The following is a 16846-nucleotide window of genomic DNA, read 5'->3' as shown; positions in this document are numbered from 1 at the left end:
GTCAAAATTTCAAATATTATCATTAAAGCCCATCAATACTATGCACACACTGATACACATCTGGTAAAAGGCAAAAGCTTTAAAACTCCACAAGGATGGTGAATAGCAGCAAGACAAAACAGAATGAACTCCAGATTTTGGGACTAATCTAGTATATATATGATACTCTTAACTTGCCGTGAATTCTCTTACATTTACACTATACGCTATGTATCATCAGTTACAACAACAATGACAAATCTCACTATCTGAAAAGGAAAAGCAAACTTCTGCCTTTACCATATATCATGCGAGTTTTAGCTAAAACATCTCAAACTCCACATGCTCATCTGCCGCACCTTTCGACTCCTCACATTTGGTGCTCTCTTTTTTCTGTGAACCAATTACAGCATCACAGGACCTAGGCAGTTCTGGCGGTACTGCACAACGTATGAGAGCCCAGTTAAGGCCTTCAAAGAAAGGGTGTTGTTTGATCTCAGCAGCTCCTTTCACAGCTCCAAGTCGATTGTCAGGCTCCTTTACTAACAGCCCTCTGATCAAATCTCTTGCATGAAAACTAACTACTGGGTAACCTGGAAATCTAAGGCTCTGTGATACCACATTGGATAGTGTTTCGTCGTTTCCAGATCCCTTGAAAGGGGTCCTACCATATAATAGCTCAAACAGAAAGATACCAAATGTCCACCAATCAACAGAACTCCCATGACCTTCACCCTTGATGATTTCTGGAGCCAGGTACTCATGCGTTCCAACAAAAGAATTCGACCGGGCACCGGTTGGTTCCACTACAAGCTGCGGCATTGGGCTAACCTGAGCAGCTAGATCTGATTTAATCTTCCGAGATTTTGCAGCAACTGAAAGTAGCCTAGGTGTAAAGCATGAGACTTGCCATGATGGATGGAGGCAAAAAGGCTCAATGCAGCTAGCTTCTGAGCATGGACTAGAAGCCTTTTTTGGTGGTGGCTCCTCAACAGGTGAAGATGATTTCACAACCATGGGATTAACGGCACATCGGAGTGACAAGTCAAAATCTGAAAGCATGATGTGACCATCTTCCCGAACAAGGATATTTTCTGGTTTTAGATCTCGATATACTACTCCAAGCATGTGTAAGTATTCCAATGCTAGGAGGACTTCAGCAACATAAAACCTGCAGATATAGAACACAAAATTATAACTGAAAAGATCATTAATGAATGACGATGCAATGAAAATTTGGGAGGATCAATCAAGAGCGGATCCTCCAAGTTGTTATAATCAGATGCAATAGCTTGGTTGGTTCATTTATACAGGTCTCATCATCTCAGGCTCAGGGACAAAGAATCGAAGGATCACTTCCTAAATAAACTATGCAATGTCCACCATAAGTTATGGCTGTTAAGCCTCATAACAGAGCCATAGATTGAGAGCTGACATTACATGTACCTCAAGAATAGGACAGAAAAACATGCAAATGAATAGGTTACTTCAGGACCAAAAACAGTACTAGTTAAGAAGACAGAAGAAGAGTGGTTATAGCTAACTTATAAAATAACCTGAAATAAGATATATTATAGGAAAATGGTATGGATGCATCTATTTGTCAAGAATGTTGTATAAAATTTCCAGAAGGCAAAGCCTAAAAAATATATACATGCCTGGCTGCTTGTTCAGAGAAAAATCTGCTGGGTTGCTTCTGCCTTAGCACATGTAAATCTCCACCTGGACAATACTCCATAACCAAGCACGAGAATTTCTCTGTTGTGAAATGAGCAAATAGCGTAGGAAGAAAGGGATGATCCAACATTTGCATTATCTCTCTTTCAGTTTGGGCCCTGGGCATTTTCTTTCTGCCCACCAAAAAGTCATTGTCCATCACTTTCAAAGCAAATAAGCAGCTCGTACCAATTAGCTCAGCAAGATAAACTGTCCCAATGTCCCCACAGCCAAGCTTCTTGTGGAGTTTAAAATGCCTCATACCCATGCATCCATGCTGCTTCTGAACACAGCGAATGGCATCCCACCTCAAGTCATTAGACATGTGAGGCCTACTGCCACCACGACTAGACCCACTAAGAATGCTATCCTCACTAATGCTTGTGCTGCTACTATATTCGCCGATGCTACTCTTTGAGCTTTGCGAGAATTCACCCTTTTCTCTTGATCTTGATCTCTCATCAACTTTTGTAACTATAGCTTTATTTCTGTTACCACAATTCAAACTAAAACCTGGTTTGCTTGAACTTGAGTCTCCAACACTAGAATTAACATCAGTGCTCATATTTGTACCGCTGGGAGCCGGAGTAGTTTTCATATTTTCTTTCCTTTCATTGTTCACAGTACAGTTGTGCATATGGACATCCAAATAGCTTGTACTAGGACCTGGATCATTACTAGCACTTACATCACATGGAGTACAACTGCTGGAGGCAGAAGTTGAATCCTGCTTTACCTTTCTCCTGACAAAGCCCTTGCTTCGGAAAACTGGTTTGACTAGACGCTGACTATTGCTGCCACATTTGGTCAGTCTGCTACCATTGCTGGAACTGGACAAAGAAGAACCAGGGTGCAACTTGCTTTTTTGCCCCTTATCTGACACGGGAGAATTGACAAGAACCTCCACGGAGGAAGGAGCTATTATTTCCACCTCCTCGACCTCACGAGTAAAGGGAACTGATGAAGACTCAGGAGAATTTAGATTGTGATGTTCTGCCTTTGGTTTCTCCTCAAACTCTGTAACCAAAGGAACAACCTGATCCAATGACGGTAATTTGCTTGGTATTGCCTTTGGTTTTGTCACAATATCCAAGGGGGGAGAATGGTGAGCAGCATGCCTTGAAGACTCTGCCCTCGGCACTTGCTGGGACTCGTGCACCTTCTCAGAAGAATTCGATGTTATATTTTCTGGTACAAGAGATATTTCAACTAAATTCCCTTTACCTTCATTTAAGGGAATGCCAGATTCATTGGCCTCAACTACCACAGCCCTGTACAGACGTTTGATAGTTCCTGCTTCTGACGACCTTGAAGAACCTGATGGCTTTGATAACCGCTTCATAGCAGCCATCTCTGCTGCCTGAGATATGCATAATCCTCTCAATGCCTGCTTCAAATTCACAGGTTCTGAGATTCCAATCCCTAAAGCTTGAGATGAACTGACTCTAATTGGTCTTTTCAAAGCACTCTTTCGCAAAGCATCCAAATTCTTAGCTGAGGTTTTAACATCAATCGCCTCAAAAAGACGATTGATATCATCCTCTATAGAATACTTATTCCCTGATTTTGGCAAAGAATGCTTTTTAGCTTTCTCATTTCTTTTCGATGCAAATTCTAATTCTTCAATTGATTCGACAATTTCACAAGTACTGGAAGGTCCATCCATCTTCAATAAATTCAATCAAACACTACAAAAGAGAAATGTGGCTGGGCAAACTTGGACTATCCCATCTCTGAAGAAGCAATTCAAGATAGAGGAGCACAGAATAGAGAGGGAAAGCTATATATCCAGTAAATTTCTCTTTAATCATACAAATTCCAAAATCTGAATGGCCCGTGAGTATTGCTTTACCAATTTCAAACTCAAGCATTCCAATCCAGCCATGGTTGCTGCAATTTCAGATAGATAACTGTAAGCAATGAAACAAACTCATCTATAATAACGCAGATACTAACTCAATAATGCTGTAAAGAGAATTATACAAATCGTTCACTCATCTCCAAAAATCTTTCTAAAAATATTGAGGTTAAACATGGCTTTTACTAATTAGATTCAAACATGGGATAAAAAGTTTGAAAATATTTGATTCATTACCAAGTAGAAACCATAATGAGCATTAATTAGAACTCAACCGCTTACTTCATATTGATTAATTAAATATACAGTCCCAAGAAACAACTGAATTACGCCTTTTTCTTTTTAAACCCATTTTAAAATTTCCTCCAAAATTTTAATTTTCCCATGTTCTTCAAAGTCACAAATTTCACAAACATTTTTTTGTTTAGTTTAATAAGCAATATACTGAATTTAAAAACATACACATACAAAATTTCCTCCCGCCACCTGGTCTTTCTATACAATATATATCTCAGAACCATCCAGATCTATCTAAACAATCAAACAAATGCTCAAATGGAAAGAAATTTTTTTCCAAAAATTATTTATTTAGATCAAAAAAAGCAACCATCCTATCTTAAATCAGCTAAAATAAATGATCCATCAGGGCAACTCTATTCTTTGAAGAATTATTACTTTTTATAGCTAATTTCAAAACTATAATATTTTTAGCAGGATAATTTAAATTTCACTCAAATGACCAATTGCTTACACAGACGAAAAGGCAAGATATTCCTTTTCCTACGATTAAAAACATAAAGAATAGAGAATTAAGACCACAAATACTAAAGTTGAGCAAAATCATAAAAACTTGTAACTTGCACCAAAAAATAACTTTTTTTTTTTTGGGGTTACGTGAATCATCTAAACAAATTACAGAACATAAAACAAAAAGCTCAACTCTTTAAAGCGAACAAAGGGTACCTGCAGCAACAGGATCAACTGAGAGCCGTTGGAAAAAGCTGAACCAAAGATGATTATCAAATACCCAGAAAGCCAATTAAGAAATTACTGTTGGTGAAGAAAGAAAGAGAGAATTTTTTTCAGAAACAAAAAATAAAAAATTATAATATTAGGTTTTAGGGTTAGGCCACGAGAGAGGAGAGGTTGAAGAGTGAATGAAGAAAGAGAGAGAGCGCAAAGCAAACTAAACTGAGATGAAAAATCACGAGAAGTATGAGGTATTCAACCCTCTGCTAAGTGCTAGTACTAGTAGTTGTATGCAAATGCAAGTAAAGCAAAGCAAAGCAAAGCAAAAGCAAAATTTCCAAGTTTCTTTTTTTTTTTTTTAATTTATTTTTAAGCTTTCACTGAAATGGCGGAAAAATTATGAAAAAGAGATCGCTTTGCAATTAATGTACAAACAATACAGTACAGTTTGATTCTTGTGTTCTAAGTATCAAACCGGATTTTGTATTTTATAACTTCTTCCTTTTTCTTTCAAAATTCCTTTTTCCTTTTTTTTTAATTCTCCCCTCAACCTAAGGGAAATTAAAGTACTAACAACACTTACTTGATTTCCATCATTTCACACAATTTTTTTATTATATCATTAATGTTCTATAAATAAAACAATTACAGTTATATAAAAAATCTGCCAAAACTTATTTTCATATATCTCATTTGATGTTGACAATTTATTTTAAGATATAATATGTGTACTTTTAAATAAGGAGAAATTCTAATTTTTATAACTCTTGAAGCTTACAAATTAACTTCTATCTAAACACATTTTAGATTTAATTTGTAAAACGTGGAACATACACAAACAAGCTTTTTTTGGCGCAACTTAATTAAATGAAACTATAGACTCAATCATCTAATTTGATTGGGATCACTTTGAATTGATATTGGCTTAGTAGAGGGAATTAACAGTTACTTGTCCCAATAATTCTTGTTTTTTATTGACTTAGATGTATTAAACGACAGTGTTAGTAGATGAGGAGGATAATCAATCTTTCAAATCATCATTCATTAACCCACCTCCCCATACGCCACACCAACAAAAAGTGAAAAAGAAATAAAGTGGTTTGTTGAAAGATCACATGAACACTTTATTTCTTTGGGATTTTAATCTCACCTCAAAAAATTTAAGTTATTTTGCTTCCGATCCAAACTTGGATACCTTTTCCTTGCATGTTTTTTTTAATTATTTGTTCATGCAAAATTTGGTCTACCTAGCTGGGGCCTACTAGGAATATCTATGAAGGAATTATAATCTTCCCGTCAAAAACACCCACTAAATCTGTAGCTTCTTCCATTGATGTAAAAGAAGACTAGGGGGCCAACTTGATTAGCCTTTTTCTAGTCAATTGGGGTTGCATTACATGTTATGTTGATTTAAAAAAAAAAAAAATTAAAGGGTTTTAAAGTGCATTTTATTATACATTTATCATGAGACAACAAATAATTTTACTACAACAACAACAACAACAAAACACTTATTTTGAGGGATAAAAACTGAGATCCATTTCGTTCGGTTTAACTCTCGAATAAATTAATTGATTCTCAAGAATTTAAACTGGATACTATAAGATAAATTACAACACACCGGCTAATCATGTAACTTCTGTTCCAACCCTAATTTCATCTCATATAAATAATCTAAGTTTTTGAGTGAAACAAGTCATTAATTGACATGATATGAGAACAAAAATCTTGTGTTTCATGTCCTACGCGTTGGATTTATTAATTGATGTACTAAGAAAGGTTGGTTGTTTGCGGAACAACATATCACGTCCTGCCTCTAAACAAAGCAAAGAAAGTACATGTCATTTGCCAAAAAAAAAAAAAAAAAAAAACCATGTTGATTGCCCAATCTCCTTAACTACTTATCCTAGGTAGGCCATTATTTCAAATGGAGTTACATCAAACCTAAATTAATTGCCTTTATAAGCACAAATTTATGACTGTTTGTTAAGATATTGTTTGCTAGTTTGGGCCAAACAAATTAAATTAAATCATCTCTAGCTAGTAATTTAGGATTTTGTCAATCTTGGGTTTCTAATTTTTCTAAATATTACCTTTTAGGTCCTTAATTTTTTTTTTTCATCCATGGGATTTGAGTGTCGTTTTTATCAATTCTTATTAAAAATTATGATTTTCTTTTTGTTCCCATTAAATTTCTGGTTAAATAATAAAAAAAATACACCCGGTACTTAATTTTCCAAAAATGATTAGATAAGTGTATATGGCATTGATTCCACTAATTGAAAAATTATGTCTTATTTACAAGATATGATCACTTATAATTTGTTTAAAAATTAGAAATAAGTTTCGCTTTCCACTAAAAGTTCCTCCCTTATTATAAACATTACGAAGTTGACAAACAAAAGTTAAAGACATGAGAAAAAAAAAAGCTTAGAATGTTAGTAAAAATAAAACAAAACAAAATAAAATAAATTTTAAAGTACAAAAGAAATTGGCATAATGTCCTTAACCCACCCTCCACTTGTTGCTAAACAAATAAATTGAAATTTAAGTCATGATACCTCAACAAGAAAGAGACTTTGATTTTACTTGTAACAATGATAACAAACAAGAAAATACTACTAATAAAGGGGGAGAGATGTGTGCTTTATGGGTTAAATTAGAATGTTGAATGTGCAAAATTTTGTTACTTTTACTTTGTTAGGTGGGGAGTCTTGTTGTTTTAACCATCATCATGATTAGTTCTTTGACGATTCATTTTAGGGTTTGAACGAGGAGCCAGCGGCAAATTTTTTAATGAAAAATCGTTATCACTTTTTGTCCTTTTGGATGGTGACTAATTACAACCATCAATCTTGTGATGATCCTACAGAGTAAAGGACGGGAACAATAAAAGAAATTAATTTATTAAGTAAAAGAACAAAAGAAAAAAGTTTAGAGTTCATAAAATTATCATTGGAAACAATTTTGTAAATCATATATAAGAGTTTAATATTGAAATTCTAACCAAACAATGTAACAACTCAAGAAGAGAGGTGAATTAAGGTTTTAAAAAGTTTTAATAACAACGCCGACAATTATAACAAGAAGTATGTTGGGAAAAAAAAAGGTGAAGGAAAGGGAGAAAACAAGCATGATAAATTATTTATATGGTTCAACAAATCGGCTCACGCCCACGTCTTCAAGTAATTGAAGCACAACTTATCTTTTAAGTGGTTCAATAGATATGTGGTTGGTTAATTAACGTGTCAAGCAGGTGTAAAAAGTAATTGATGTGGTTCAATAAGTAGTTGAAGCACAACTTATTTATTCATTGATATTAATTTGTCTTTAATGGTTAATTACATAGTGGTGTGTTTTAATATGATCAAGTGTTAGTAAAATATTTGTGTTCATAACAAATTTTATGTTACAAATAGCTACCCACCCTTTTCAAAATGATATTGAATCTGCTCTTATGTATTCTTAACCACACTAGTTGCAAAAGTATATAAACTGATTTTGATGCTTCATTTTCTTTTTCTTTTTTTTTTTCCTTTTTTTCCTTGCAAATAAACTATTATAGCTAGAATCTGCAGAAACAAATTAAACTGATAAAATGAAACTCATGATACCTAAAAGGCTAAAATAGAAATCAACAAATTGAATTACTATAGCTTTTTATGAGCCAAATATAAATTAATGTCTATGTGAACACGACACTACGTGAAGGGCAATAATTATATCTAACATCATTTTGGCTCCAATTTGTAAGTCAATAAATGTCACTATTATCTCTAGTAGCTAGTGCCACAACTTTGAGATGGATCTAATTTTTATACAAAGTGTTTTTTTTTTTTTAATATCATTTGTGGTAACTAATATTATAATTGCTTTTATTTCATTTCACAATCACAATATCTAGCTGGCTGAACGAAAAGTTAGACTAGCTAACATAAACAAAATAATTATTTTAACTGTTACAGTCTTGCTGATAGAGCATGCCTATTTACTTTAATTTAAAAGTGTTCTTGGTTAATTTTCCAGAAAGATTAGTGATTATATATAAATCCAAGTAACTAAGAAACATTCAACTTTTGGTTCACAACTGATGGGCATTTTGAGAGCAAGTAGATGGGCTTGAGAAATTGGACTATGAACATACCATTTGACTTTTTTTTTTTTTTTTTTTTTCCACCCAAATGCTTACAAGTGTGTTTGAAATTTGGACCTGTCTATGGTACAGATTCTGTAACAAACATCTCCCGTCATCCCACCATCCGATTTTCTATTGTTTAGTTTCTCACTCCACATCCAACGGCTGATGCTGCAGTCTGTACCTTACAGATTCTGTAAGCTAGTCGAGTCCTTGAAATTTACAGAATTTCAGCCACAAAGGTTACATCACATTCAATTATCTACTTAATATTCAACTGTCTTTTTTCTTAATTAATTATTTGTTCCGCACAAGAAAAAAATTATTTTACATATTCTACACTGCTACTTGACTCAACTGATAAACTCTCATGAAACAGTAGATGAAGTCTAGAGTCCATAACTCACTCACATGAAATGAGAAGGAATGTTTAGTTTGTTAGACCCTTAATTCAACATTAGATTTATATGTGAATAATTATGTGTTGTAAATTATAATATAAGGTTAAACTCAATTAAAAATGATATATTAAGATTTTCGATTAATATATCTCATAGAGTGTGAGTCTTTAATGTGTATAAAATTAAAGGGTAATTATTACTTTTAAGATAAATTGAAATAGAATTACCAAATAATAATATGAAAATTATTTATATAAATGGTTATGATCCACAAGTCACACGTAACATTTTATTCTCTTTTGACATTTAATTATTAGAGAAAATAATTGTATACATAAAAAGTTAAAAGATTTTTTAGAATAATATTTTAATTTAGACGACAAACCACGTGATTTTAGAAAGTAATTTAATATTATAAATTTAAAGATACTTTTACATATTCAATTATTAATTTTAAGTAATACAATATAAATGTTTCTATAATGATTTTCACCAACCAATTATTTTCTAACATAGTTTCATTTCGTCCACACAATCTTGCAAAACCGAACATAATTGAAGATTTGTGTGTGGATATTGTTAATGCAATTTTTTGAAAACAAAAGCTATATTCTTTTTGTCCTTGATAGACCTTCCGAAAATGTTAACACGTCGTGAATGCCATGAATGCACGTCATGGCTAAAAATATTTTCTCTGAGGCTATAAAACAGTACATGCACTGAAGCTGAGTGCATGGCTGACAGCAAATCTATTATAGCTACGTGACAATTTTTGTGTCTTTGTTGTAATAGCCATTAACCACCCGAAAGTGATTCACATGATCAAATTTACTACAAACTTGAATGCACAATTATGTGTCATTTTCATTGACATATGTGATGTATAAATGAAATATGAAAGCAATGTGAAAAGAAAATATTAAAAAAAAGTAGGCAGACAAATGGGTTTTTGTCTCTTAGCTTGCGTGTTTAACTAGCGTGGACAAATTGATGCACAAAATGATGGTAAAATGAGCCCAGTCCAAGTGACCAAATTAAATGGGATGAGATCGACTTGTTTATTTGACATGGACTCGTCTCGTTCTCTAATCCACAATTGGATTTTTGGTCTCTTTGTGTATGTTTTGCATCGTTGTATTTATTATTCAATCAACGAAATTGACGCGAACCCATGCGTGACACGATGTCGTTTGATTGGACTGGCGGTGGTACTGGTGGTGTCGAATATGGTGGCTGGTTCGACATAGTAGCGGTGGTGGTGTTTGCGGTTGTTTTATCTTGTTAGCAACATTCCCCCCCCCGGCGGCATTTCTAGGAACAGTTATAAATAAATAAATAATCATTGTTTCAATTAAGTGAAGGTTTTCTTAGTTCTTACCAGTGTACCGATCAAGGTTTACTTTTAAAATTAAGAAAATTATCAATTGTATATCTTTAGTATACTTTGTTATTAAATTTATTATAACACTTTCAGGGTATATTAGTCATCCACACTAATTTGACAAAATGTATATGTCGTCCACTAAACCGTTAGTTGCTGTTAAAATATGATGGCATTAGAGGGGTAATATGGTCTTTTCATATGATACAAGTAATAATTTAAGGGTATATAATTGATAATAAGAGATTTTAAGGGTATACAAGTGATAATTTTCGAGGGTAAATCGTCAATCCGCTATAGTTTCGTTAACTTTCAAACGGCAGCTAACGGTTTAGTGGTCGGCAGATAACTTTTGTCAATTGAGGGTGAACGATTAATACATCCTTAAAGTGTTGTAGTATTTTTTATAAAAGCACAAATTTAGGATATAAGAATGATGATTTCCCTTAAAATTATAAGATTATTTGCTCCCGCACTAGAAAGATTTGAACCGTGAAAACGATAATTGAGGATGTATATTTTTGAGTTTGATTCACACGTGCTGAAAAACCGATTCAAAGCTGTAGAATGGAACAAAATCAATTTTACTAATCAATTTTCATTTTCAGTTTTTAGTTTTTGTACTTTGTAAGATCAATATTGAAACCGATCAATTTATAAAACTTTAAACCAAATCGAACCAATTCGGACAAAATGCCACCTCCTACCTATCGATAACCCCAACTAATGAGTGGTTTTCTCTTCTATTTCTGTTTTTATTTAAAACAAAAAAAAAATGTTATATATGCAAAACTGGGATGCAAAAATCTGTGCTCTTACCTAGTCTAATTATATTGCTATATAATTCTTGATCTTGATTGGCAAGTAAAGTGCTTTCGTTGATTACCTTAAAGAATGGGATTAACATAAGATAGGCCTCTTAAACGCGTTGTGTTTGCTACTTTGCTTCAAAAATGGTCCCATTTTAACGCGTCAATCAGCAAGCATTAGGCAACAAGCATCTCCTTTCACTCGTGACTCGTATCGTTCCAAATCCTCCAAGACAAATATTTGCCATTCAATTTCATGAAAAAAAAAAATATCTTCTAGAATCTCAATCAACTTTATTCTTCCTTTGTCCGTAAAATGTGATGAAAGTTCTTATTTATTTATCATTTAGTAGTCTTACAAATAGATTAATTATTATTCACCCCCCCCCCCCCCCCCCCAAAAAAAAAAAGAGATTGTTGAGTGATGATAACATAATAATAGCAGTTGTTAGAATCTCACAATTATTGTGTTAATTTTCTAAAATAAAAGATAAAATGACGTCACTCATTCTCCTAAATTGTTAGCACGAATATCGTTATCGAATAGGAGAAGTTGCAATAACATCGGAATCCAATATTTTTTGTTTTCTCAACGCAGGGTATGATTTCTCTACTTGTTTCAAATAAGTCCTTGATTCCAACTTAAATCACCAAATTACTCTTGCTATATTGCGTTTATACTAAAATAAAAGATACTACGAGTTAAGAGCTATATTCACTTCATAATTACTATTCTAGTTTAAGGCGATACTGTTCCTCTTTTATTTAATAGATCAATACTATCACATTACTTGATATGAATAAAATTTAAGAATAGAGATAACAAATAGTTAGTTTATTCTTTATAAACAAAATAAATATTTTACTACTCATAAATATAGTAATGGAAAATTGGCATGCCAAAGATTTTCATCCGAGGACTGATTTGACAGTAAATAATAAATAAATAAAAAATTTAGTGTCTGATTAATTTTTTTAGTATAAATTAAATTAATTTCAATAGAAGGAACTCTTATCTCTAAGATTCGTGCAATAATGAAAAGAATCCGGCCATTCCGACTAAAAGAGTGTAATATTAAATGTACGGTGTAATAAAATTATTGGTAATCCAACCGCTTCAATCCGCGTTAGAGACAATTTGATACGAATAGACAAACTATGTCCTTATTTGAAATAAATATAAATCATTATGGATCCGTGTGTGAATAAGAAATAAATGGCCATGTTCACCTATCAACGTAAAACGGCCCACCGCCTCATCAAAATTCCCTGATCGAACCTTTTATCTGACCCATACCCGGCCCATCACGTCCCCTTCAAAAACCAAAACACTCTCGCTTGCTCTTTACCTTCACGTAACTCTCTCTGGCTCTTCACTCTCTTTCTCTCTCTGCAGTTCAATGGAGCCATGGCTCGACGACTTATCCGACGATTTACAGAGCGTGAGTTTCACGTCCACGAACACGACCGCCACAACGATCAACCGCAGCACAAGCTCGGGCTCCTTCGACGCCACCGCCTCACTCACCCCGGCTCCCTCCGCTCACAGCTCCTTCTCCTCCAAACCCAAATCCACCACTACAACAACTCACTCTCTCTCCTTCTCCGACATCCGCTTCTCCCTCCGCATCGGCTCCGGCGACATCGGCTCCGTCTACTTAACCGAGCTCAAAAACCAAGACAGCAAAAGCATTAACAACAACTCTCTCTTCGCCGCTAAAGTGATGGACAAAAAAGAACTCGCTTCGAGAAGCAAAGAAGGCAGAGCAAGGACTGAGCGGGAAATTCTGGAACTGTTGGACCATCCATTTTTGCCCACGCTTTACGCCAGTATAGACTCGCAGAGGTGGCTCTGTTTGTTAACGGAGTTCTGCCCCGGCGGTGACCTCCACGTCCTCCGTCAACGCCAGCGTAATAAACGGTTCGATGAAGCCGCCGTCAGGTGCGTTGTCCGCACGTTCGATATTAATTAATTAATTTTCTTCTTTATTTACTTGTTTGATTTGCATTATAGTTCAATTCAAAATAAATAAATAAATAACTGTAAATAGGAAACAGTAATAAATAATTGATTGACTATTAAGTGACGACGGTGATGGATCGGGTAACCACTTGGCTAGTGTCAGATGCGGGGCCCACTAACTTGGTTTGAACGTGTGTACCTTGTGTTTGAACTTTCAAGTACATCGGATCATTTCGCTTCGGTAGATTTCGCCATTTCGGGTGTTGTACTGTATCTATGTATAGTTAGCGAAATGGTCAGCTGCGAGTGAGCCCTTCTTTTAAGCTCGTTTAGGTTTTAAGTCAAAACTCTTACACTCTTAGGATTGTTTTTGACTTTTTTTTTTTTTTTTTGTTTAGAAAGAACAGAGGAGGAGTGTTCGTCCCAAAAAAAAAAAAAAGAGGACAGTGTAAAATGACATTTTTGCCATTTTGCGAATGCTTAATACAGATTTAGGAAAATCGGGCTCAAACTATGTACTGGCAATTCATAATGTAGGAAAATCTGTTAAGGAGTGCCAGCTTACTAGATCGTATATTGCGTAATCGACAATGTACAATAATATGTTGCTAATATATATTAATGGAAATGAATTAATATCATCTGATTTTAGTCCTAGATAGTGTATTGTTGATGGGCGATGTGGTTGGAAGTGTAGGAAATGTGTCAATAATTGTTGTTGATTTGGCGGACCCATGGATAGATGAAATCGTTCATGCGGCGCCATAAAAAAAGTTGGTTCTGATTTTAAATTGGGGGATGCTATTGTTCATGATTAAGAAAAATGATTGATACTAGTTTTAGTTATTATGTAGAGGATCATCATTAGTGAGTGGTATCTAGTATGAATACATTAATTTGAACAAAGATTATTCGTAAACTGCAGAAGTAGCTTCTCTTTCAACTAATGTTTTTAAGTTTTTAAAGAGAACAGACCCTACTCTGTCTTTGGCTCTTTGCTTTAAATTGTTGGGTTGTTGATTGCAAGGAACCGTGAGACTTGACAATTATGATCTGATGTAAGTATATTAATGTTATAAATATTATAACAAATACGAATCCTGTAGTAGTTTAATACCTTTGTATGATATTTCTCACATCACCTTTTATTACCACAACATCACTATAGTATATTTTTATATCATGTGTGATGTAGGATTCTTTAGCTTCACCTTCTTAAGTTTAACTATAAGCAAATTAGCAGAACTAAAAAAAAAATGATCTTGATTAATTAGGTGGTAGATCTAGTTGGTGTTTTTGATGCCACTCCATATGGTCCAAATATCTAAAGTCAAATATTTTGGGTTCTGTTATCTTTCGCTGGATTTATGGGTGGATTTAAGGTCAATTTGCCTCTCAATGGTGGCCCCTATTTTCATTTGTTGGCCCACTTTTCCATATTTTAAAGTCTAACCCACCTATATACCATAAAAAACATTTAATCCTTGGGGACACAAACTCTGATCCTTTACCCCTAAAGTTATTTTATGTCACATTTTTTCTTCCCAAGCAAATTTTAAAATAGAGATACATGGAAAGTTCCATGGTTACCTCACGTGTCAACATACCCAGCACATACATGCAAAACAATTAAAAAGAAAACAAGAAAAGAGGAAGGAAACCTTGATCATGTGAATCCCATTTGTGAACGAGACTTCGGGAGGAATTATAACATAATCATATGTAACAGAGTTGACAAGAGAACCTTTAGCTTTGTTAAGTAATATATGAAAAAAATAATTAACTGATATCAGTCTAGATATGATTGGCACAGTGTCTTATACTGTTATATATTTATATATCTCATGTCTTGTTGTGGTACCTTCTCACATTGAATGTATTGGTTATTTTGATAGTGGTAACAATATTACGTGGCCGAGTCTAGGCTATTCTTGAGTTCACAAGTGCTCCATTTAAGTATGAATGTTTCTTTATTTCGACCTAATTGTGGGGTATTTGGAATAATAGGTAGACAAGAGATTAAGCAATGGAAATATGCTCCAATGTAAGGACACAGGGGACGAAAGTTTAATTCATTTACTTCTGTAGTCCTAAGCTGAGAATATTTCTTTTCTTTTCTATATTGTTTATTATTGCATACGCAGATACTAAGGAAGTAAGACATCTTAGCAGAAGTAAGGCAAGTCAAGACACGTAGGTCCGCTAGCTGCGTGCATTATGTTGTAGGAACTAGAAGCAAAATAATTTATTGTGTTAAACATCTTTTAAGGATGTGAAAAATTATAAATTTAGCTCTTTCAATAATTGATAATCTTAGTAGGTCCACATAATATAGTCTCACTCATTGTGATATCATAATATTTTTTGCTACACACTCAATTGAACTAATCAATTTTATAATGGATGGGTCACTTGTTCATTTATAATGTATAATAGAAGTGTTCATCTCTTGTTTCCAGATTCTACGCATCGGAGGTGGTGATAGCGCTAGAATACCTTCACATGTTGGGAATTGTCTACCGTGATCTGAAGCCAGAAAATGTGCTCGTTCGATCAGACGGACACATTATGCTAACGGACTTTGATCTGTCGTTAAAATGTGATGATTCTGCATCAAATGCTCAGATTATTTCTGATCAAAACCCACCAATTGTGGTCCTACAAAATGAGTATCTAGTTGATCATCCTCCATTCACATCCGCTTCATGCATTATTCCAAATTGCATTGTCCCTGCCGTGTCATGTTTTCGACCAAAGCGCAAGCGGAAAAAGAAGACGGGCCAGCATAGTGGGCCTGAATTTGTAGTCGAACCTGTTGATGTCCGGTCCATGTCATTTGTTGGGACCCACGAGTATTTGGCGCCGGAGATTGTGTCCGGTGAGGGTCATGGAAGTCCTGTGGATTGGTGGACACTAGGGATATTTTTATTCGAACTATTTTATGGGGTGACACCCTTTAGGGGTGTGGACCACGAGCTAACTCTAGCTAACATCGTCGCTCGAGCCCTCGAGTTCCCAAAGGAGCCGGCCGTGCCAGCCACGGCTAAGGACCTGATCTCACAATTATTGGCCAAGGATCCAGAAAGGCGATTAGGGTCCACAAAGGGTGCGTCGGCAATCAAGCACCATCCATTTTTTCAAGGGGTCAATTGGGCATTGTTGAGATGCACGACCCCACCATTTGTTCCCCCTCCATTCAATAGAGAACTTGTATCGGATGAAAGCTGTCCTGAGACCCCAGTTGAATATTATTAATGAAGTAAAAAGAACGGAAAAATGGTTGTTAATAAAGAAGTTCCACCAAGATATTTTTGAAGATCATAAAGTTTGTTTTCCCTACAAAATATCTATACCTCATTCAAGTGCTTTGAAATAGCAAGAGCACTCTCCGTATATAACAAAATTTTTTTTAATTTTTTATGATGAAAATGTTACAATTCTCGTTTCAACCATCTCTCAAAATGTCATAGCAGGATCAATGTTAAAACTTAGTAATCAAGATAATATCAAGGTCGATGACAGCGTCGGGTAAGGCGGCGGTGGCTGCTGTTGTTTGTTTCTGGCCTGGCTTCTATTTTTGTGTTGGCTCGAGAAGGTCCTAGCTTGCAACCCCCACCATGTGAATTGGGCTCGAG

At 34.7% G+C, this 16846-nt stretch overlaps 2 protein-coding genes across 2 annotated transcripts; one reads left to right on the top strand and one right to left on the bottom strand.

Moving 5' to 3' along the window:
• Positions 1 to 141: 141 nt before the first annotated feature.
• LOC112095415 (serine/threonine-protein kinase D6PKL1-like) lies at positions 142 to 4866 on the bottom strand. The gene is made up of 3 exons (XM_024179083.1): positions 4517 to 4866; positions 1638 to 3585; positions 142 to 1150 (listed from the first exon to the last, which is right to left on the bottom strand). The coding sequence occupies exons 2-3, from the start codon at positions 3359 to 3361 to the stop codon at positions 301 to 303; spliced, it is 2574 nt and encodes an 857-aa protein (XP_024034851.1). The 5' UTR covers positions 3362 to 3585; positions 4517 to 4866; the 3' UTR covers positions 142 to 300.
• Positions 4867 to 12565: 7699 nt separating this feature from the next.
• LOC18034102 (protein kinase G11A) lies at positions 12566 to 16532 on the top strand. Its single transcript, XM_006424238.2, has 2 exons — positions 12566 to 13190; positions 15671 to 16532. Exons 1-2 carry the CDS (start codon positions 12649 to 12651, stop codon positions 16464 to 16466), a joined length of 1338 nt encoding a protein of 445 aa, XP_006424301.1. The 5' UTR covers positions 12566 to 12648; the 3' UTR covers positions 16467 to 16532.
• The last annotated feature ends 314 nt before the right edge of the window (positions 16533 to 16846 follow it).

The sequence above is a fragment of the Citrus clementina genome, unplaced genomic scaffold, assembly GCF_000493195.1.
Source record: "Citrus clementina cultivar Clemenules unplaced genomic scaffold, Citrus_clementina_v1.0 scaffold_8, whole genome shotgun sequence".
In the NCBI taxonomy this organism is placed as follows: Eukaryota; Viridiplantae; Streptophyta; class Magnoliopsida; order Sapindales; family Rutaceae; genus Citrus; species Citrus x clementina.
This window is presented reverse-complemented; position numbering and strand designations above follow the sequence as displayed.

Excerpts from the sequence above, each read along its gene's own strand:
- LOC18034102 (XM_006424238.2), top strand. The coding sequence starts at position 12,649 with ATGGAGCCATGGCTCGACGACTTATCCGACGATTTACAGAGCGTGAGT. Across the intron at positions 13,191-15,670 it reads TTCGATGAAGCCGCCGTCAG|ATTCTACGCATCGGAGGTGG; the intron begins GTGCGTTGTCCG and ends TCTTGTTTCCAG.
- LOC112095415 (XM_024179083.1), bottom strand. The coding sequence starts at position 3,361 with ATGGATGGACCTTCCAGTACTTGTGAAATTGTCGAATCAATTGAAGAA. Across the intron at positions 1,151-1,637 it reads TTCTCTGAACAAGCAGCCAG|GTTTTATGTTGCTGAAGTCC; the intron begins GCATGTATATAT and ends CTATATCTGCAG.